This window comes from Terrapene carolina, unplaced genomic scaffold (genome assembly GCF_002925995.2).
Source record: "Terrapene carolina triunguis isolate 2854851 unplaced genomic scaffold, T_m_triunguis-2.0 Scaffold430, whole genome shotgun sequence".
Lineage (NCBI taxonomy): Eukaryota > Metazoa > Chordata > Testudines > Emydidae > Terrapene > Terrapene triunguis.
This window is the reverse complement of record NW_020664781.1, coordinates 1,295,932-1,319,462: the sequence shown is the minus strand read 5'-3', so window position 1 is coordinate 1,319,462 and position 23,531 is coordinate 1,295,932. Positions and strand designations below refer to the sequence as shown.

The 23,531-nt window shown below is 53.5% G+C and overlaps 1 protein-coding gene across 2 annotated transcripts in view; it reads left to right on the top strand.

Moving 5' to 3' along the window:
* The first annotated feature begins 8,627 nt into the window (after positions 1-8,627).
* The window catches only part of STARD10 (StAR related lipid transfer domain containing 10), a 42,225-nt gene continuing 27,321 nt past the window's right edge, over positions 8,628-23,531 (top strand). The window contains exon 1 of one of the 2 annotated variants that reach the window (XM_024199645.3): positions 8,628-9,198. In XM_024199645.3, coding sequence (XP_024055413.1) covers positions 9,037-9,198 — 162 coding nt within the window. In that variant the 5' untranslated portion in view covers positions 8,628-9,036. The remainder of the gene's footprint in view (positions 9,199-23,531) is intronic. The other variant, XM_029913051.1, reaches the window with a different exon arrangement.

Sequence of the window (23,531 nt, the reverse complement as noted above, 5' to 3'; positions counted from 1 at the left end):
TTGAGGCTCTGGGCCTTAGTTAACAATGATGTCGATGATGCATGAGCTGCAGTAGAATCCAGCTCTTACCTCCACGCTGACTTTTTAACGGTGACCACTAGATGGTGGCTCGGCTTGGCTGAAGTCAGCCGCTCTGACTCCAATATGTCCAGCAGGGAGCAGAAGGAGGGGACGATTTTCACAGCCTCTTCTCAGATGTGTGCTTTATGCAATAATAGCAACCTTTGGCACATGGCGTTTCTAGGGAATGACGACCAGAGGGGTGGAGCTTGGGTTATACAGGACCATAAATGCAGTTTGTAGGGAATTTCCTGGGCAATCAGCTCCGTGCCTGCAGGGGATTTGTAGAAAACCATTGTCCAGTGCATTAGCCATTCTGCATTGCATGAATCATCCTTCAACCTCCCATTCAGCTCAGAAACGACAATTACACACGGATCCAATTTCGCATGCTGATGAGACAGAGGGAAAATTGTCGGGAGTATCAGATAAACCAATTATGCCTATAAACACTGTTATTAGCTGAACTGACATCTGAATGGCAAATAAATACACAAACAGATATGCCCAGAAGTTTGATTTCCATTTAAGATTCATGTCTCTCTGACACACGCGTCTAGCTACGATTCAAAACACCAGATGTGTTGCTGTATTAACCAGATTAACTGCCTTTTGGGAGGCTCCCCGGATTGTAATAAGACGTTAGTCCTGGCAAAGTGAGCACTGTTCTTTTGACAGATAATGTTAATGTTTATTTTTAAGCACTTTTACAGATTTTGATCCATTTACATTTGCACAGTTGCGGGAAATTATGGGGCATCAGACAATTGGAGACGCTGAGATTCAAAAAGTTAAAGCTTTATATATCACACCTGTTTTTTACTATTCCTTCATGAGTCCATTTGTAACAAGCCTACTTCAAAAGTCTAAATCACTGGATTTTGGATTCTATTGAGTTCTCAAGGAGCATTTTTCTTACTTTGCCTGTCTGTAAAGGTCGATTATTATCAGTGCAAATATTTTTGGTCGGTTTGTGTGTACGGTGAAATTGACACTTACCAACATTTATCAATAAAAATGTAATCCTTCCAAGCCTAGCTAATGCAGCTACTACACAGTATTAACCTGACCGGTTAGCTGCAAGTTTTAAAGAGGCAATGTAGTGCCTGACTATAATGACAATCTATTCAGGATACTCTACTGAAAAGACTCTCTTGAGTCCCCCATCCACTGCCCTGGGTTCTATTCCCAGTTCTTCCACAATCACTACTCCAGTGCAATTAGGATTAACTAGAATTGAGGTGCATAAGCTTTTCCATTCTAACCCCCTGTTTTAAATCGCTTGGACTAAGACTTCTACTTTTCTGGCTGAAATTCTCCAGGCTTAGTCCCGACCCAAAAGCAAAATCCATTTGGCCTTTTTTGAGTTGGAGGGAAGTGGGGCAAAATGACAATTTCCTCACAATTAAAAAGCAAATATCGTGACTTTGGGGTTTTTTCAACAGCTGTAGCATGGGAATGGTTGGAGGTGGGATGCTGAAATGTAGCAGGAAAACATTCCTTTCTGAGGGCAAGAGCTCTGGAGCATTGGAGAAGAAATGGATTTTTCATTCAATGGAGTCAAAATGAGCCTTTGGAAATCACATGATTTGCATATAGAGTAAGATTTGCAAGTGCCGTCTTGTTAATCTTCAAACTCTGAGGAGGTGGACGGCCAGCCACACTTAGAACTACCATGGTCCTTCTTTGTGCAAAGGAGTTTAGTCTCACCGATTCACCTAGTTAAGCAGGTTATTTTAATATTCTGTGAAGGACAGATATTAACCCCCCCAATATCCATTTGCCTTGTACACACTGTGCTGCAGTGACCCACAATACACAAATCCAGCTGTCAGCAACAAGCAGTTTAAGCCTAGAGGGAAAAGCTGCTTCGTCCTGTTCCAGACCCCACTGCCCATGTGTTATTACATCAGAGTGGACCGCTGCTGCCCACCTCCTTCACAGAAAGGTCTAGAGCAGCACTCAACAAACACGCTATCTCTGCAGGAGAGCAGTCCAGGCCTGGGCCCTCTATTGTTCCTACTGCTGACAAGCCCAGGTGCCCTGGGAATTCTCTCGGCACCTTTTAGGAGTCTCTGGCTTGGGGCAAGCTACAGCGTCTAAGTTGCACGTAGGAGCCCCACGCAGCCATGCCCCAGAGCGAGCAGCACTGCTTCCACGCCACTCGAAACCGCAGTGGTGCGAGGAGCCTGCAGCTACATCGATTGGATTCACTGGAAAGGCGCGTCCAGAGAGAGCTCAGCCACACAGACACCCAGGGCAGGGGCACCGGCAGGCAGGGGAAGGACGCAGCTTAAAATGAGCCCGGCCACAAGCCAGGAGAGAAACTGGAGATCACTGCTGAGTGTCTCCCTGGCTCTGAGCTGGAGAAGCTGCATAGCTCAAAGGGAGGGACCTAGAAATACGCTGTCCCCTTGCACAAGCAGCGAACGAGGTGCAGTGATCACCTCCGCTAAGACTAGCCGCCTGGAGGAGAGAGCCGGTTGTAGGACACAGCACGGACAGCTCGATCCACACACTCGCAAAGCAGTTCTTAGGGACACACTCACACACAACCCGTCATTCTAAAGCTCCGAGCCCCAGTATGATCCTGGCACACCCTGTCCAAGGGGGCGTTGGACTCACCTGCCTCCAGCTGGCACCCTGAATCTCTGCCACCCCTTTGGACCCATTTAATACATTCATCTACCATTCAAGAGTATCATGATTCTTAACTCAGATTGAAAACTAGACTCCCTCCCTCCCTCCCCCAAGAAGGGCACGGGATGAAGCGGCAACTTGTGATTAACCTACCTGCACCCAAGCCCAAATGGACACCTAACTTGGCGGGGGATTCCTCTCCTCTCCCTTAAAGGCACACTTCCTCTTCCCCAGAGGCCTATTCTCTGCAGCCAGAGCCTTCCTTCGAAACGGCCGGAGTTTAGGAAACAGACAAGGGAGCAGTGGTCAGAGTCTAGCTCAGAACAAAGGTTTGCTAGGGTCAGACAGGTGCATTTTGTAAGTTACCTGAGACAGGGAATCAGCAAGGCTGTGGGAAGCAGGACACCTCATTTGCACTACGGGATTCAGTTCATATTTGGCAGCCCACAGAGCCGCTGATTAGGCATTTTCACCTTTCTGTGATGAGGCCCACGGCAATCTGGAGCAGAGGGTTACTTCTAGGGTGACGTTCTGGGCCACTTACGGCTGATCAGCACCTCAGGTGCTTGGAAACGACTGGCGAGCCAAGACAAAAGGGAAAAGGCTGGGTCTGCACCCCCCACCCTTCGCAGGGAGCGACCCGCGGAACAGAAGGAAGGTGCAGCAATACCAGAACCGCCATGGGCAGAGCACACACCTACACAGACAGCTGGGCGCCTCCGACTGCAGGCCAGGAGCACAGCCCTGTGCCACACGCACTTGCTCAGTGTCCAAGGTGCCTCCTCCACTCCTCACTTGGAGGGGGCCCCCCCGGTTTAATCTACAGATGAGCACCGTGGCTGCCTGGACCGTTAACATCAGATTACTCTGCATGCAGCCTCCACCGGGATCCAAGCAGCTAGCTCTGTATGAAACGGGAGGGCAACAGCCCTCAGCTCCCAAGGATGCCTTTGGGTTCCTGCCCTTTCCTTGCTGGACTACAGGCCCCTTCAGTACAGAGCTGGACGCATGAGAGGGCTGGCTGAGTGCCACAGCGCCAGTGGGAAAGCAAAGGAGGAACCTGGAGGTGCTTCCCCTCCCAATCAGTTTTCAGATGCTGATGGAACCTGCAACATAGGCTCAGCGGTTTGCACATTGGCCTGCTAAACCCAGGGTTGTGAGTTCAATCCTTGAGGGGGCCATTTAGGGATCTGGGGCAAAAATCTGGGGATTGGCCCTGTTTTGAGCAGGGGGTTGGACTAGATACCTCCTGAGGTCCCTTCCATCCCTGATATTCTATGATTCAATGCATCCGGATACAGCCACACTCACACACCCAAGCGTCTGGGAAGAGTCAGACAGACAGACACGCTGCCACCTGCAGGACAGAGAGGGCTCTGCGAGCCGGGCTTGTCACCAGTAGCAAAAGGCTCAGAAACGACAGCCACTTGAACGCTTCCCCCGACCGCAGATCAGCCGGATTACATCACAGAAAGGCCTAGAAGAAATCTTGCAAAATACGCAGCTAAAGTTGAGAGTGTGGATGTGTTTTCACAGCTAATTTAGCTACAAACTAAGGCCCAATCCTCAAAGGTGTTTAGGCACCTAAAGTCCATTGAAATAATGGACATTAGGAACCTAAATCCTTTTGAGGGTCTGGGCCTGAACCGCCTGCCAAGCAATTCCAGACCCTCCTGCCTATAGAAGACAAAGGGAGAGAGTTAAAGTGAACCAAGTTACCGTCATTGGGCATCGCTCGACACTGGAGGACTTAGCCCTGCGACAGTGTCATTCACGTAACGTGGAGTGTTTTTTTGTATTAAATATACAGCCCTGACCCAGAGTCCAGTGGAGGCAAGGGAAGGATTTCTATTGACTGCAGTAGGTTTCGGATCAGGCTCTATGGGCTCCAATGCATCGCTGCCCTGCTCCACGTGCAAAGCCGCTGCAAAAAGTTGCCATTCTGAATTTCAAAGATGAGTGCCCAGGGCGTGAAGTCCCATAGCTCAGCTCTCAAAGGTATTTCGGCTCCTCCCTTCCACTCATTTCAATAGAACAGAGGCCCCCAAATGGTGGGACATGCCCCTCGCAGGATGGTGTGCAGGAATGTTTGGGGGGCAGCAGGGCCAGGCCCCACGGGGGGCAGAAGAAAGCGCCACCCAGCCCCACTCTGTCCCCAGCTCCTGGCCCCCTGGTTGGCCATGTCCCCTGGATGTGACTTGACCCCAGCTGCAGCCACACCTCTGGCCCTGGCCACGGTTCTGCCACCAGCTCCAACCACAGCTCCAGCCCCGGCCTCGGGCTCAAACCTCAGTCCCGCTTCCAGCCCCCAACCATGGCTCCCAGGAGGCACGGGCAGATTACATTGGGGTAAGGGGGGCATGACTTCAAAAGTTTGGGGACCACTGCAATAGAAGTTAGGAGCCTAAATACCATTTGAGGGTCTTGGTCTGTTGGATACAGGTATCTAGACAGATCCTTAAACTCCATGCCCAACTTTCTGTTAAGAATGGGGCCCAGCTGGGGCCACCCCTCCCCCTAGCACCCTCTGGACCCCAAACTGTGCAAGGGAACTGGTAAGGCCCCCCCTCCACTCTGGCCCCAAGGAGCATAAAAACTGAAAAGTAAATTGGGATTTTCAGAAATGAAGGGAGAGCCCCTTAGGTGGTATAATGGGTGTGACGCTGATGCACACCAGCTATGGGGCTGGCCCTGGGTCAGTTTTAATTAAAGAAAGAGCCCTTAGTAACGCAGGTAGGCAAGTGGTTGTTTAAAACCAAGGCATTTTATCTATTTATTTAAGAGACTAACATGTCTCCCAGCACTGTAGTGCCTCGGCACCTCCCAATCTCTCATGCAGGGGACGGGACTAGATGACCTCTCAAGATCCCTTCCAGTTCTATGAATTCCCCAGCCCCCCTGTGTGGCAAGGCAGTGTTGTTATCCCCATTGTACAGAAGGGGAACTGAGGCACAGAGAGGCTAAATTACTGGATCAAGGGCCCACAGGGAGGCTGTAGCAAAGCAGGGAATTGAAGTGGGGTTTTCTGAGCCTCATAGCTGCTGCTCTAACCACTGCACCATCCTCCCCCTGACAAACCAGCCTTGACGTGCTTGTGAGAGTTTTTTGTTTTTTGTTTTTTTTTTTTTTAAATTGTTCAGAATTTTATTCTCCCCCCTTCTGGGGATAGATCCTCAGGGCCCAATTCTGTTTCCATTGAAATTGCAGGCAAAATACTCATGGACTTCAGTAGGAGCAGGAGCAGGCCATCTTAGAGGTTACAGATTATGGACCATGCTGGAAACGTCTTTAGTGCCAACCAGCCAGTTCACTGAAGTGCTGAGGCTTGGCCGGCCGGTTTGCTCGGAGAGCTTGGAGCAATGGTTTATGCAAGGAGAGTATTTACGTGCCCACCCTTGACCTCTCTCCTCATCTAGGCTCCGCTCCTGCCCAGGTTGATTGGCAAGGTCTTAACTGAGCTGGTTTGGGGTTTCCTCCACTCCCGTTAACCAGCCAGTTCTGTTTTTGCAAGAGGAGGGCACCTAGGGCTGGAAATGGGCATCTTTGTCATCTAGTAATTGAGAGAAAAAAATCCTGAAGCAACAACCTCCTGCCCATCAGCCACGCAGCCGCTTGACACGGGCAATTTCTTCCCCTTTTCTGGCAAAACAAGCTGATCTATTTGTTCTATCTATGTAAATATTGCAACAGCTGCGCCTTTATCTGTGCAAGCCCAGCTTGTCTGCTCTGCACAGATACGGAGGGATCCCCTCTGCACTTCTGCAGCTCTGCTTTACTTACCACAACGCAATAGTCCTTTCCATTTCTGGTCATCTCTGCTGGCCTCGATCATTTCCAAAGGCACATTCAGTGATGGGTGTGAAAGGACCATAAAGCTTTAATACTGATATAACGTATCAAGGGACGGTTTTATGGTTCAGGGACTGAACTGGGACACAAACGACCTGTGTTTGATTCCCAGCTCTAACACTGACTTGCTTTGTGAGCTTGGGAGTCACTTTGCTTTGGTTTTAGTTCCCCCATCTGTCAAATTGTAACAGTCCTTCTCACTGACTTGTCTGCTTGATTGCACGCACTTCAGGGCAGGAACTATGCACCAGTATATCCCCCAGCACAACGCGGGCCCAATCTCAGCTGGAGCTCTAGGTGCTTCTGTAATAAAAATCATAACTGGGCATCTAGAAACCGAGATCCTACAATCAAACAAATACAGATTAAGATCCTGATCTTGCAGTTGGCTCCAGGTGGGCAAGCCCTTAGTTCTGAGTGGGCGCAAGGGGCCATCTGCCTAGATGCGATTGCAGGAACAGGAACTAATGACTTAATCCTGTATGATTTTAAGACAGCAATTAAAATCCATACAGTCAATGGGTCTCTCTTAGAAACTGTGTTACTAGAACCTAATCTGGATTCAGGTGGCACCTGATGGGGAAGGAAATGAAAGACAGCACTGGTTAGTGGTCACTGCAGGGAATACCCAAGTTCTCATCTTGTCTCTGATTCAGCATGTGGCACCAGACAAGTTACTTTCTTGCTCTGTGCCTCAGTTTCCCCATCGGTAAAACAGGAAGGCAATGTCGCAACAAATCTGTGGCCCCTAGATATCCGTAGTGGCTACTATACATCGCGGCTACTGGCAATGACCACTACAGAACTCAGATTCTCTTGCTCCAAAACCGCACTGACGCTAAAGGAGAATCTCCATTGGGGTTGGCCGTATGGCACCTCTGACACACAGTTGAGCAGTTCCATTTCCCTCCAGGAGGAGGTAGTGGTGCGCGTACACGCCAGCCAGCTCACTGCAGGATGGAGCTTGATACGTTAATGACGGTAAAGTCCTTTCAAACTGCAAAGCAGCGTGACGGCTCCGTATTAGCATCTTTACTGCCTTTAATGGCAGGATGTAAAGCGCCTGGATTCCTTCCGACCAGCTGCAGGGGGGAAGGGAGGGCAGGATGCCGAGAGCGATTATCATTATTTATTTAAATCCCAGGAGCACCCCAACTAAGATCAGAGCCCCGGGGCTTTGCCCGGGTGGGTTTACACGGTAAACAGACAGAAAACATCCCTCGGACAGTCGAGGTGCCTTGCCCAAGGCCAGGCACACAGAGACAGGACCTGAACCCCAAGCTGCTGAATGCCAGGCCAGCGCCTTGCCCTCCCCCCCGGACCAGCGCCTGGCTGCCCGGCCGGCGGCTGCTCTGTAATGCCCGATTACGACACTATCTCGCCCCATCCTTTTTTTTTTTTTTTGCTGCGCCGCGTCCGAGGGAAGCTAGGACCCGGCGGGATCCTCCGGCAGCGCCCTGGGAGGTGCAGCTGTGTCTGGGGTTTGGCTCGGCTTGTCAGTGTCACCTCCTGGACCGACACCCCCGCGCAGCCAAAGGCAGGGGGCGGGGGCGGCTTCCACCTGCGGCCCTCAGCACCCAGCGGGGCGCCCCAGGCCTGCAAGGGGGGGGGGCAGGATCAGCCGGCGCAAGGTGGGGGGAGACCTGGGTGGAACCTCTCCCCTGGGAGCCGCGATTCTGCTGCGCACCAGGGACCTGCTCTAGTCTCCTCCTCCGCTGCAGAGCCCAGCTGCTAACCTGCTGCTCCAGCCTGGGCTGGAGCCAGAGGAGAGGGGACCTGCGGCTGCTGCAGCTCTCCGTGGGCAATCAAGCACTTCCCCGGCCCTGGGCTGGTTGTAGTCGTTTGGATTCGGTCCCTGCCATCGTCGCCTCCCGGGGAGGCAGATTGCGTGGCTTGCGGGCGCTCACAGAGGCAGAGCCTTAGAGGAGGAAGCAGCCCGCCCCCCCCTGCCTCGGTAATAACACTCACCTGTTCTCCATTGGTGGCACACCTGGGCAGAAGGGGCCGGTTTCGAGGCAGCGGGGCATTAAACGCCTGGGGGACAAGGAGAAAAGGCCACCCCCCCCCTCCTCCGAGAGAAGAGACTCCATCTCCACACACACTTCTCCAGTGATATTTCAAGGGGTTTCCTCCAGCCTGGGCTGAAATATTTATTTTCTTTTGCCTTTTTTGTTTGTTTGTTTGTATGGGAACTATCTGGTGACTCCTCCCCACCAGGAATCCTTAGGAGATAGCTTCTGCTTCTCACTGTAGAGAACTTCATTTTGAAATCCGCTTTTCCTGCCTGTTCTGAAACCATCTCCTCTTCTTCCCCCCCCCCCTTTAAAAACAAAACCATTCTGGTTTCAGAATCTCTTAATTAGGGCAAAACCAGTATTTCCAATTTTTTTGGAGTGAGGGGGGAGACAGACACCGTCAAAGGCCCACAGAGCCTATTGTTGTTAAGGAAACTTAAAATTAGAATTTGTCAGTGTCCCTTCCAAGACCATGTCCACCCGGGAAAGCGTACAGATCCCAGACGATCGGGATTTTAATAATTTCCGGACAGAATGCAACTCGGACGCAGGCTGGAGTCAAACTTATAACAGATCGGGAATTGTTGTGTGGATTCAGATCTTGGAGGTGGAGAGATCCCTGCATAAAATCAAGGTAAGAAACCGGCTGGGATCTGTGGGAATGGTAGACATACCCTCTGTGTTGTCTGTGCCCACGCACTCTGGAGTTAAGCAGGCTGTTTGCAAAACACTGCAGAAGTGGGCTGCAATAGACTCCTTGTGTATTTCCTGCTTCTGTATTTCTTCATTTTCTAGGTGCATCGTGCAGGCCAGGAAGCTGGTGGGACTGTAGGGCTTTGTGTCGGAGTGTTCCCCCTGCATGCACCTGATCAGATCAATGATTTATGTAGTACCCTCTCTTCTTACATTAGTGGAACAGATAGCTTATCTGGCCCGGTATGCTGTTTCCAAGTGGCAGGATGCTGGCATAAAATCCCCATTATATATATACACCTAATGGTGCCATACTGAACCACAAGGGTGTGTGTGAGAGAGAGATTTCTTCCTAACCCCACCTGGCTTAGGCTTTTTACTCAGTCCTTCCACTCCAGGGTATCTCTTACAACTCTTCTGTTTTAGCCAGTGTCCTAGCACGTCATATTCTCTAATCCTGAGCTATTTGCCTAAATATCTGTTAGCAGTGAGTTCCACAGGTTAATGACTTTCTTTAACGCAGCATTTTGTATCCATTTGAAATGTGTTGCTTTTGAATTTTGCACGGGCTTCTCCTCCTTGGACAATGTGCTGAGGTGAACAGGAAGTGCCCAAATGTACCTTTCCAAGGCCTGTAACGCATGATGCTGATCTGCAATTGGCTCGTGTCTCTTCCTCCCACCCTGCTCCCTTACTAATGGTGACAGCTGGCTCCGCGGAGCCAGCAGGGGGCAGGACAGCCAGCTCACCTCCCCCTGGGAGCTCTCCGCTTGGCAGAAAGTCGGGATCAGCAAAGTTGCCTGACCAAGGAGCTGACCCCTCCCTTCTGAGGGCCGTTTCCACCAGTCGATTGGGATGAACTGGGAACTGGAGCACCTCAAGCAGCAGAGAGAGAAGCTAGGACAGGCCTGAGCCCTGGATCCCAAATTGCAGAGAGAAGCTACTCTGTCCCCTGCCCCCAAGCAGCAGTCCCTTAGTCCAGTGCAGTGTGCGATCGGGGCCTTTGGTGCCTAGAACTTGCAGCTGTGACTCCATTTCTCTCGCAGATGCCTTTGGCTAGAACGGTTATAGACCCCGCGCCTATTAGCGAGGCTTCTTCTGCTTGTCCCACACTCAGCCCATGCCCACAAACGCATGACACCGTTCTATCTCCTCCGCGAGCGCCTCCCCTCTCAGCCTGCGGGAGCCTCAGCAAAGAAGTTCAATGCGAGGCGCAGTAGCCGGATCCATCTTAGATCCTTGTGGAATCTGCTGCCGAGGCTCCGTGTCCCCAGAGCCCCTGCTGGGTCTGGGTAGTTAGAAGGTAGCTGGGTAGGACGATGGGACCAGGCTGGGATCCCTGTGTGGTACCATAGACTCACTTTGGGGGCAAGGTCTGTCCATCTCCCGTGTCTTGTAAGGATTTTCAGGGAAGTTGGCGTGGCCAGGTCTGAAAAGTGCACGCACAAGGAGGGATTTGGGGAGTGTGTGTGATAGTCCTGGATCCATTACTACCTGGAGTTTCCTGGGTGCTCAGATAATAAGGGATATATAAGAGCTTGTATAAAATAGAGTAGGACTGGCTCTTGGTAGCAATTGTCTGCGTTATGGGCACGCCCCGGGCCCGATCAGGACCAGAGCAAGGTGCTGAACAAACACAGAGCAAGAGATGGTGGCATTGGCCAGCTCTGGGAGCTGAGAATAGGCTCCTGATCCTGCCACTCCAGCTCACAGCAGGTGTCAGAAGCATCTGAAAGACCCTCCTATCTCAAGGCCCCCTGTTCTGGTGTCCCCGACGTGAAGTGCATTTGTGCGTCTCAATTCAGAAGCAGACAAGTGTCCCTTCTGCAGAACCCCCCCCCCACGTGCACTAGTTGGCTCCTTTACGGGCAGCCTCAGCAAAGTGGCCGTAGATTGAAAGGGGCACAGGGGCTGAACGCCCCACTGAGACAGGACCGAGGCACTGTCTGCGTTAACGCTACCTGTACTGGATCGGTTACGTGGCTCGGGGCGTGGAAAAACTTGCCCGACTCCTGGTAGCCGGGGGCAGAGGAGGTGGTGGGGAGCTCCAGCTATCAAGTTCCAGAGGCAGCACCTGGATGAGGAAGCCACTCTTGGGAAGGAAGAGGATCCTGGGATTTCTGCTTCGGTGGGTGGGTGGGCTCCCTCTCCTGTCGGCCTCCACCAACCCGCAACTAAGCCTGAGATGAATCTTCACCGCCTTTGTGCTTTCTGTCTCTCCCTTTCAGCCTCCTGGCCTCAGTGGCACAGGGCAATCTCTCTCTCACCCTTCTCCTCCCCTTCATCCTTGGATACTCCTTCTCCTCAGTCAGCTCCTGTGCCTGCCTCTGCAGCTGCTGCTCCTCAGCGCTTTCCCCAAACTCGCCTGACTTCTTGACCATTTCTCAGCTGCTTTCTGGGTTATGAATGGCAGCAGCAGAATGTCATTACTTTCACTGGGCTGATGCTTGACAAACTCTGATCAGCCACAGAGGCACCGGAGCTGCCTGCAGGCAGACCCAGGAAGGCAACATTGGAAGGTTTTCTTTGCAGTGGTAAGGCCTAGAAACTGCATGTTTGTTTGTTTTTTGTTTTAAACTGAAAGCACAGATTTTGCACAAATCAATGGCTTAGCCTGCTATACCGAATAGAGAGCTTCCCACTCTCCAGGTTTTGAGTGGGTGAGTTGAACCTGAAAAAATCACTATGGGCAAATTGAAGGCTTCAGCCAGTCTGGGCTGTCAAAATGACGTTTCACACCCACTCCACATTTAGAAGTAATTGGGTTCCATGCAGGAATGACTGGCTGAAATTCTCTGGTCTGTGCTGTGCAGCAGGTCAGACTAGGTGATCATTATTACTTGTGATGGTCCTGACAGGCCTTGAAATCCACGAAAACTCTCACACGGACTTGGGGGTCTGTATGTAAAACGTTGCCTGTGTCCCTCAATGGCCAGGATCTCATGCTTCAGGAGAAAGTGAAAGATCCATAATGCACTGGCTGAGTGGTGCAATTCTATAACAACACTTAGTTTTTCCTTAACACATGAAGCATGAATTCACCTGACAACCCCTTCCGCTGTCAGGGATGGAAGCAGATTCTCATCAGGGGGTTGACAGACACTGAGAATATAGCTACAGTTTTCCAAAGTGGCCCCTGATTTTTAGGTGCCTGACCAGATAAAATCTCAGGAAAAACTTCCTAACTGTAAGAACAGCAGGACAATGGAACAGATGCCTCAGGGGGTCATGGAAACTGCTTCCTGGAGGTTTTCAGAAGGAGGCTGGAGCCATGACACCACAAATCCTGCACCTTGGCAAGGGGTTAAACTAGATGCCCCTCGTGGTCCCTTCTAACCCTATGATTCCATGACCTGAGATGCTCTAGGCTTGGCTATGCAGAGGCGCCCACAGCTTCCATAGGTGATGTGGGTCCTCGGCTTCTCGGGAAGCAGCAGGCCCTAGGGGTCTCGTGTTGGGCACTCAAAAATTGAAAGTCTCTCACCAGGGCATAGCTCTCAGGCAGAGTCATGGTTAGGGTCGGGACTAGAATGCAGGGATCCTGGCTGCTGGTCGTGTGTTCGGGCCACTAGTCCACATCCTTCCATAGGGCTGCTGCTCCTGTTGACCATACATCTCTCCTCTGGGTCTGTAGTTGCCCCATCAAACTTGGAGTGCTTTGTTACTAGTGGGTCTGTTTTATCCGGCCTCTAGCTCGGAGCGTTTTTTGTTTTTTTTTTTTACCCTGAAGCATAGGGATTGCCTCCAGTAGGCCCGGGCCTGCAAAGCAGCTGCTCCCAGCACTGACTGCAACCTTGCTTGGCTGCAACACAAACCTGAAAGCTCCGGCCTGTCCTTGACAGCATGCTGGGAGCAGTGTGTGCCCGGCAGCACATTGCACTGCAGATGCAGAGCAAACAAACAGAGCGGGTGGCTCTGAGCAACCTACCTCCTGAGACCGCTGCTGGCTGGGAGGGAGATAGCCTCCCTGTTGGCTGGAGGGCTGGCCAGCTCAGTCACGTAAAGGAAAACCGATCTCTGTGTGCTCTGGCATCCCATGGCAGCAGGCTTTGTAGGTCCGCTGTCCTCACCTCCCCAAGGGCTAGGGACCCTTCTTTGCCTGGCCCTCTCCCATGCGGTCTGCACACAGAACACTTGCAAATCGCCTACGCAGCAGCGCTCGGGACCTGGGGGGCGGGGCCTTAGGGTGCCCCCATTCTCCTAGGCTTCCCCTCTCGGTAACTTTCTGCGATGTCCCCGTCTGGGGCCTGGCAGCGGTGAAAGCGCAGAGGTTGGCACACTCGTCGTTGCTGAGGTTTAGCATGCATTGCATCGGGCGCTGCAGCCTTCCGGCGGCTACGCTGAATCTGTGCAGCGCAGTGTCTCCTGCGAGCTAGCAAGGCTGGCTGGCCGGGGGCCTGCCCCATTCATTTTATGAGCACATCTCTGCCTCTGGCCTTTGCACGCTGCTTTGGGGTCCCTGTAACCACATGCACTAGCCCACTCAGATACCATCATGATGGGGCAGGACTGTGTTGTCAAGGGGATTTGCCACTGAGGGTGCTGGATGCACACAGGCCCTGTGGCTCTCTGGTTCCCAGACTGACTGAGGCTGGGATACCTAGTTTCATCACGCAGGGTCTCCTTAAATTCTGGCCTGGAGAGCGCAGGACATAATGTCCGGCTGAGCATGCCCCAGGGGCTGTAACAATGAAACCAGGGCACGACAGGCTTCGCCGTATGAGAGCGCAGTGATTCGGGAGGCTGGTAGCACATTCACTATAAACCGCTAGGCCAGTCACTCCCTGTCAAAGAAAGGAAGGGCAAGGAAGCAGTAGACGTGCTAGACATTGATTTTTAATAAGGCTTCTGAGACCGTTCCACATGACCTGGGCAAACTAGGGGCATACGGTCTAGATAAAATTACTATAGGGTGGGTGCACAACTGGTTGAAAGACCCTACATGAAGAATAGTTATCAGTGGTTCATTCTCAAATGGGGGGGACATATCTAGTGGGGTCCTGCAGGGGTCAGTCATGGGTCTGGTACTATCCAATATTTTCATGAATGAGCTGGATAATGGAGTGACGAGGATGCTTATAACATTTATGGGAGACAACCTGGGAGGGGTTGCAAGCACTTTGGAGAATAGGATTAGAGTTCAAAATGACCGTGACCAATCAGAACTGGTCTGAAATCAACAAAATGAAATTAAATAGCAACAAGGGCAAAGTACTTCACTTGGGAAGGAAAAATCAAATGCACAACTAGGCTCTGGGGCGTACCTGGCTAGGCAGCAGCACCGCTGAAAAGGATCTGCGGGGTCCTAGTGGTTCACAAGTTGAATATCTGTCGTCAATGTGATGCAGCTGCTAAAAAGGCGACTATTCTGGGCTGTATTAGCAGAGCGTTGTGTGTAAGTCCTAGGAGGTCATTGTCCTGCTCTGCTTGGCACCGGTGAGGGCCCAGGTGGAGAACTGTGTCCAGTTCTGGGCACCACACTTTGGGAAAGACGGGGACAAACTGGAGAGAGTCCAGAGAAGAGAAGTGATCAAAGGGTTAGGAAACCTGACCTGTGAGGAAAGATTAGAAAAACTGGGCAGGTTTAGTCTCCAGAAAAGAAGGCTGAGAGGGGACCTGAGAACAGCCTTCAGATCTATTAAGGTGTGTTATCAACAGGACTGATCCATTCTCCACGTCCACTGAAGGGAGGACAAGAAGTGATGGGCTCAGCCCGCAGCAAGGGAGATTTAGGTTCGATATTAGGAAAACCTGCCTGATGATAGCGGAGTTGAGCTCTGGACTAGGCTTCTGAGGGAGGAATTCCCGTCCCTGAAGGTGTTAAGACCAGGCTGGACAAACACCTGTCAGGGCTGGTCTAGGTTTGCTTGGCCCGGCGTCCGCGCAGGGGGCTGGACTTGACGACCTCTCGAAGTCCCTTCCAGTCTGACACGTCGAGGATTGTGGAAACGTGCCTCTAAAAGTTCTCAGTCCTAATGGAGGTCTCTGAGCTTTGATGGAGGCAGCTGCCTTGCCACCCTTCCATAGCCCTAGTGGATTGAGAGACCAGCAGAAGTGATAGCACCCGCTGCTAAGCTGTGTTAATAACACTTACAGTAGACCCCTGCTTTCCTTGTTGTGTTACAGGAGCACTTAGAGGCCTCAGCTGAGATCGGAGCCCCATTGTGCAAGGCGCTGTACAAACACATAAATGGTGAGAGCCAGTCCCTGCCCCAAAGAGCTGATAGCTTAACTAGACCAGGCAGCGGGGATGGGGAGGGGGGGAGGACTCTCTCTGTTTTACAGAGGGGAAACTGAGGTACAGAGAGATGGAATGATTTATCCCAGCTCATGCTGGGAGCCTGAGGTCTCCGGAGTTCCAGCTCACTGCCTTAACCACACAACCATCCTTCCTCTATAAGTCTCAAGGTCTTTGTTGTAACTGAATAGTAACAGCAGCCCTGGAGCATTCGGCCACTTCCTGGCCTGAAGAGTGCATTCTATTGAGTGACACTGAGATCCTGCATGCAGTGGAGACATACCCAGACATACCTGTAGGGCAGGAGGGGTGGGAGGCCTCTGGTCTTATTACGGGGTAGGTCCCACTCAGATCAATAGGAGTCACTTACCTCTGGCCCTGAGCCTGGATTCGCAAAACAAGGAGCTTCCCAGATTAGGCCTGTGCGTCGAAAGAAACTCGCTGAGTGAGCGGCTTGGGGCGTTTGGTGCCACAGCAGGTCTGAGCGGGTGGGGTTGGTCTCGCTGGCACTCACCTGCGCTCCAGCGGCCTGGAAGAGGTCAGAGTCGCCGCCTTTCTCTGGAAACACCTTCCTGATGGGCGGATGCTCGGTCTGTGACGGGAGGTGGCTCTTGTTCCACATAGCGGAGCCCTCGCTGGAACCGAGGTTTGTCAGGCGTGAGGATGCCGGAGATGGGAGCCGTATAAGCACCTAGCCAAGCAGTGGCGGAGACAGGACTTGTGTGGGAGCTGGGAGAGCTGCGTTCCTGTGCTTTAACCACTAACGGACTTGCTGCTGGCCACGGTTTTATTGGTATCTCTGTAGGATGCACGAGTGACCCCCATCTCCAGAAGTGAAACAGTGCCACTGCCTATGAGCTGGCGTGTGAGCTTTAACTGGTCTGGGCTTGGCCAGGAAACCTCTAGGGGACTCTTGGCCACTGTTGTGGTGATGTCACTGGCCCAGCCGGTAAATCCCACTCTGGTTAAACGCGCTTGGCCTGCCCACGGGACAATCTCTGAAATTGTCCCTGCGGTTCCAGCTGTGCACAGGGATTTCCCGTCCTCGTCCTGTTGGACGTTGGTTGGCCTCCGTTAGCTTACGGAAATGTTCTGCCACGCTCCGGTTGAGGGGCCTAGGCAGAGGCTTTGTGGCATTGATTTCGGTTCTCAGATCAAAGCCACCCTCTGCGATTTCAGCATGGCATTCTGCTTCCCTTCGTGCCCCGGACTCTTGGGTCGTGGGGCGGGGGGCTGTCTGACAGCCGTGGTTTCATTCCAGCAGTGGGTGAAGCCATGGCTGTGGGGGGTGGAAAGCACTCTAGGCTCCTTGGAGGATCAAAGGCAGTATGGAAATGACTGTTTATCCAAGGGGCTGAGCTGAATGGTGCCAAGCGCCGAAGGTTTCGTGGAGTATGAATGAGAGGGACGTAGAAGAGCTCTGCCTGTATTCTGGTTGCGTCATGGAGCATGATCTCCTGTAATGATTAGCCATCCGGCAGAAAAACCGCCTGAGACCGTACAATAGGATGTGCTGACTTGGGCTCAAATGACACGTTTGGAACATATGAATGGCACCTCGTGGTTAATAATTAAACCCCTTTGTAGCCTACTTGGGAATTCAGTTCTCTGCTGCCCATTCCGCAGGAGGGATGCAAGCCACTGGGCCAAACTGATCTGTGATAAAAGCCGTTCAAGGTTACTTCCGAGGAGGCTGGGGGACGTGTGTGAGAGAGACAGACAGAGAGACTTCCAAAGGGGCTGAGCTAACACAGAATAAACTTTGGGGGAAGGGGGCAAAAGGTGGCACCTTTTGGGGGGAGCCTGGGGTGTTTGCACCGAGGGGCCGGGCAGCCCTGTGCTTGTGGCTTGGACTGGTGCCGGGTCTGTCTGGTGCTGGCAGCAGAATGCAGTGGACTAGAAACCTGACCTCTGACACGCCCCACCTGATCGAGGGGTCTAGTCGGGTTCCCGGAACGGCTGGCGTGTGGGCAAGGATGGTGCAGTGACCTGGAGGGAAAGGCCGAGTATGTATTGGGGAATAGGAACAGTAAGACAGCTGGACTGTACCTAGTTCTGTGGCAGGGACAAGCTTTATGTTCTGTCTGGACAGCGCCTAGAACAACGGGACTCCAAACAACTGGCACTCGGCCCTGACGTGGGCTGACCGGGCTACAGCCACCCAGCTCCCTGCCCCTCCGGGTCACGATGGAGGCCGAGGTCGCTCCGTCGCTGTCCTGACAGGGTCCGAGGTCACCCAGCCAGCACCTTTCACCTTTCCAGCTCAACGGCTCGCCTCGGGTGGCCAGAAGCAGGAGGAGAGCGGGAGGGACCTTGGGCCTTCCGGCCCAGGCCTGTGCTTGCTCGGAGATGGCCCCTCCCCTGCGGCAGCAAAGAGGAACAAGGGAGAATGGAATTGGGGTGGAGCAGAGGGGCATCCTGCAGCCATTGCAAGCCCCAGTGACGTTCCCCGCTCCCTCCATCCCAGCTGAGAATCTCTCTAGGCCTCTTCACCAGCTCCCGGCCAGGGGCAGCCCATGGCAGGCCGCGATCTCTAATCCAGCCCTGGCGCTCTCTGTGGCGGGGTGTCAGTTGACGTCCCGTGTGTCTGAGTTTCCCGTCAGACAGGTTCTGCCGCACGCCTCGCTGGAAACGGATCCCGCTCCTGAGCTGGCGTCCGTAGCTTGCTCCGCACTAGCAGGTGGCAGGCCAGCCAGGCCGGGGGAGGCCAGAAACTGCGAGGGGTTGGCGTTCCAGTGCACGCTGGGTGCAGCTTTGGGTGCCTCGTGCCTGCCATATGCCTAGAGGGTGGGGGCACCGTGTGGGAGCGGCGGCTCTCTTGTAAAACCTCGCTGACTCGATAGCTGCAGGGTGTGTCCTGTCACTGGAGGATTCGCTCCGCACGGGGCGGGGCTGCGTCCTCCCTCCCTGTTCCTTTGCTCCTCCGCTGCTTCCTCTCTCCTTCCTCTCGTCCTGGCTGCCTTTCCCCTAGCTCCTCTCCCAGCTCCTCCCAAGGCAAACCCACCACCCCCTCTTCAGGATGTGAGTCTCCTCTGGTGCCCTTGGCACTGTAGGAAAACCAAAAGCTCCTGAGGGTGAAGGCAGGGGCACGTTCAGCCCTCACCGAGCACGCGGTGATGTGGGGCGAAGGACGTGGGCAAATGACCATGTCCAGCCATCCGGGGCTAGCAGTGTAAAGGTGGCCAGCAAACGGACGGGGGCAGGGGGGAGGGGTTGTATTTTTTTTGTCTTCTATCGCTTTAGGATGATTAAAGAAAACTCCAAAGTCTCTCTTAAAAGCCATTTTCCTGATTTGTTTCTACATTAGAAATTCAGGTCTCATCTAATCTGTTTCTTCCTGAGTCTGCGTCTGGTTGGGAACCTGACAGATTTATGACATCGGAGCAACCAGCTTTCCCTTGCATGGTGAACTTAGTCAGGCTGTTTAAAATCCTCTGCCTTTAACTCAAATGCCTGGGAAACATTTGGGGGATGAAAGTTTCAGCTTCCCCCACCCCTTGGTGGTGGGGAAGGATTAGAGGCTTATGTAGCTTAATCTAGAGTTACAGGAGAGGCTAAACATATAAACTTCCATGCTTCAGGGCATAAGCCACCCACTGTCAGGAAGAAACTTCCTGCAGGAACAGATGATTCCAAAATGGGTCATTGAGGCATTTCTGGCACCTTGCTCTGGAGCAGCCAGTGCTGGTCACTGTCCGAGATGGGCTGCTGGGACCTGTGCTCTGATCGGGTCGGTCTGGCCATTGCTGGATTCAGTTAAAGGCAGAAGAAGGCCACTGTCTGTGCCCGAGACCATTGGTGGGTCCCCCAGGGAAGAGCAGATTGGATGTTCCTGATGGTATTGACGTTAAAGGCGCTTGCTTCTTCATCTCCAAGAAAGCAAATGAGTTCGCCAGCCTTTGCAGGGTACCTTGAACTAGCCAATGCCAGTTATTTTACTAGCTGCATCTATCTCGGCAATAAGGGGGGGGGGGGAGAGAGAGACCCTGAGATCTGGTTTAAATCACCCAAACACCGTCCCATCACCCAAAGCCCCCTGATCCCTCACCGCTCCACGGCAACATGCAGGAGGACCAATATTTGGGTCACTCCCTAACCAGCAGGAAGCTTTGCTCCAGGAAAGCTGGCCAGCTGTTTCCCAGAAGCCCTGCAGGTGCCTAGGAGGGCTCTGGGCAGTGAGAGGTGTTGCAGCAGCCTTGTGCCCGTCAGCGCTAGACGCACGCTCGGGAGCGTCTCGCTGGAGTCAGCCAAAGCTTGTGGCTTGGCTGTGCGTTTGCCCCATGTTTCCGTGGGGTCAGGAAATCCTCTCATTCCTTCCAGACCCACGGCGTCAGCTGCTCTCCGTGATTGCCCACGTGCTCTGTAGCCGCTGCGGCGTGGGCCGAGTCCAGCTGTTAACGGTCTAGGCTGACCGTCGGATGTAAAATAGGAAGGCAGCACATGCTGTGGGTCAGAGCAGCGACTTAGGACTCCTGGGGGCTCTCTTCAGATCTGGGAGGAAGTGACGTTTAATGGTTAGAGAGGGAAACTAGGTGTCAGGATTCCTGGGTTCTGTTTCTGGTTACTGGGTTGTCGTGTGACTCTGGGCAAGTCGCTTAACCTCCCCGTGCCTCAGTTTCTCTAGCTGTAAGATCGAGGCAGTAAGGCCTGCTGGGAGGGCTAATTCATCAGCGTGTGTAAAGTGCATTGAGGTAAACGATACTGTAGAGCACTCATAAACGCAGGGATACCCGGCTTCACCGCTGCGTCGGTCGTTCAGCTCTTGCTCGGCAGGGCTGGATTCCTTTGACTTGCCGGCATTGGAAAGCAAAAGCGGTTCCCCCGCCCGCCCTTTTCTGAGCTCACTGAGCTGCAAGTGAAGGCTGTCACAGCTCCTGGGAGTGGTGATAGGAGGCCAGATGAACCCGCCTGGCCTGCCTTGGCGTTAGAACGTCTGGAAGAGCCGCTGGGTCTTAACGTCCCTGCTGGGTCGCTGCATCAGGAGGTGGTACTGGGGCACGGTGGCCCCTGGACATTACAGTGGAGCCTAGACACTATGGCGATGGGCACACTGGCGGCACGTTGATATTCCCACGCTGGCATGGCATTAATATTGCTCAGGCTCTGCCCTGCGCTAGCACAGTCATGTGAGAATCTCAGATGTTAGCAACTGAAGACTTGTGACCACCCTGTGATATGGCTGCTCTTGGTGCCCTCAGCTTACACCTGGGGAAACTGAGGCAGAGAGCATCCGTGACTTTTCCAAGGTTCTACAGGGAGTCTGTGGCAGAGCTGGGGGATTGAACCTGTGTCTGGGTACAGGGACTGAACCAAGCTGTGACATCTCCCAGCTCTTTGCCTTAACCCCAAGATCTGCCTCGCCTCCTTTCATCTACTGCTCATTGGGCTGGGAACGAATTGGAGTCTTGCGGGGTTCTGGTTGCACCCATGAGAACGGAGCCTGTGACTTTGGCCCTTGGTGGCGGGGGGTGGCATGCTCCAGTGGCCAGGCTACTGGCCTGGGACTGGGAGACCTGGGGACTGTTCCCAGCTCAGCTGCTGGCCTGCTGGGTGACCTCAGGCCGGTCATGTCCCTTCTCTGTGCCTCGGTTTCCTCCTACCACCCTCATCTACTTAGAACGTGAGCTCGGTGGGGCAGGGGCTCGCTGCTGTGTAGATGCACCCTCGGAGCGGTGGTCAGAGGTGAGACCGCAGCACATGTAGCGGTACCGGCGCTAGCTTTGACCTAGCTGGCACAAGTACCAACGGCAGCAAAGCCGGGGGAGAACGAAGTACCCCAGGGGCTGGGTGGGCTTGGACCAGCCGTGCTGCCACCGTCTCACCACCCTTGGTATTCACACTACCTAGGTGAAAGCCAGCTCAGTGTACTGACACTTGCTGCAACGGCCCCTCCAATTGCAGTGTAGAGATGCCCAGAGTGGGCAGCGCCCAGCACGCCCAGGCCCTGATCTCGGTTGGGTGCTACTATAATACACAGAATAACAATGGCAATCTGCCCTACCTCACTGGCTCTACTCCTCTACCGTATTCCCCTCTCTTTCTTCTCCCCTCCTCCGCCTGGTGTCACAGCGCAAGAGTCAATATTGATTCAAGGCTGCAGAATGCAGCGAGACCCGAGAGACTTCCCGGACCTGCTGACGTCTCAGCCCCTACCCAGCCCAGATCCGTGTGCCGTTCCCACCAGGTGATGTGGGACTGGCCCAGCTGTTGTTGAGGATCAAGATGCTGGCTTGGTCGCCTGAGGGTGTGGAGATACTGACAGTCATCCCCGGGCAGTCTCCTTCCTCCCCTCTCGCTGGAGGGAGCTGACTCACCCGCGGCGACCATTCCAGTCGGACCGGTTCTGGCCAGCGTGTGACACGTAGGCATAGACACAGGCGCTTCGAGTCGGCCGATCCCTTTGTGCCAAGTACACCACGCGCTAGGACGCTAGTGTCTAATGTGCATCATCAGGAGGGAGTGCTACCTAGTGGCTAGAGCTGTGGGCTGGGAGCTAGTGATCCTGGGTGCCAGCCTCTGCTCTGCCACAGATTCATTGTGTGAGCTTGGGCAACTTGCTGTGCCAACCTGTGCCTCAGTTTACCAATCTGTCAACATTCAACTCAGAGGGAGGTTATGGAAAGCAACATGGTCTAGTGGCTAAAACACTGCATTGGGTGTCAGGAGAACTGAGTTCTCTTCCTGTCTCTGCCACTGACTCTGTGTGAACTTGGGCAAGTCATGTTCTCGCTCCCTGCCTCAGTTTCCCCACAACCCTTTGTCTTGCCTGCTGAGCTTGGAAACTCTTCAAGGCAGGGACCGTCTGTCTGAGCATGCATCTGTGAAGCATCCAGCACTGATCTCAGAGGGGTCCCCAGGTGCTCTCGGAATACAGGTAATTAATAAGCATAGTGAGGTGCTCCGAGATCCTCCGATGAGAGCCGCTGTAGATGTACAAAATCACATTGTTGGGGAGAGGCTCCAGCTTGTCCATCCCTCGGGCCAGCACAGGATTGGTTTCTCCAGCCTACGATATAACTTGCAGGTGGCGCACGGACACTACTGCCCATCCTGCTGACCAGTACGGTCTCCGTGCTCCCCTGTCGGTTTGTCTGTGTCCAGCCGTTGTCTTCGACTGCAAGCTGCTTGGGGCAGGGATTGTCTTTGTTCTGTGTTTGTGCAGCGCCCGGCACAGTGGGGCTAATAGGCGTGACAGTGATACCAATAATGAATGATAGGACTTGGTGTAATGGGGTTTCCACCCTTCCCGCTGGGCAGGTGATTCTGAGAGCGGCTAGATCTGCTAGTCCCTGATCGTTAACTCAAACTGGCCTTTTGCTTAATTTCCTCTTCGTGCTCATCCTGGGCACTTAGATCAGCGGCAGACGGGGAAATGCCGACGCGTGTGTTTTAAGACTGAGCACTAATCCCTCTATCCCGCGGGGTGCCTGGCCTGCTCCCCTACCTCCTAGCCAGGCCATGTTCCCAGGAGCAGCTTCCAAATCTGCCTGCTTTCCCGTATGTCCCTCCATGACACACCCCCCCCCATTCTGCCCCAGAGCTGACCGAAGTTCCCTCTAAGCCGCATGGCCATGCAGCAGGCTATCGAGGGCCGTGCAGGCACACAGCCACAGGGCCTGGACTGGAGAGGTGCTTCTCTCCCAGCCCCGTGCTGCCGCAGCGAGAGAGGGCTGGGGGAGTCTTCTCTCCCTGGGGCAGTCTGCACCCCAAACCCCTCATTCCTGGCCCCACCCCAGAGCCCCTTCCCAAACTCTGAACCTCTCGGCCCCACCCCACCACACAGCCCGCACCCCCAGCCAGAGCCCTCACCCCCCTGCACTCCAACTCTCTGCCCCAGCCCTGAGCCCCCTCGGCCCCACCCCCGCCACACATCACCTCCATATTGGTGCGCATAACAAAATTCATTCCGCACATGGATGTAAAAAATGAGAGGGAACATTGGCGCTGTCCCTTTCTCAAACCATTTCCCCTGCTCCACGCTCAAATTCAGCTGCATCCCCTCCCACCCCCTCGCCCCCAATTGTTGCTGCCTGTCT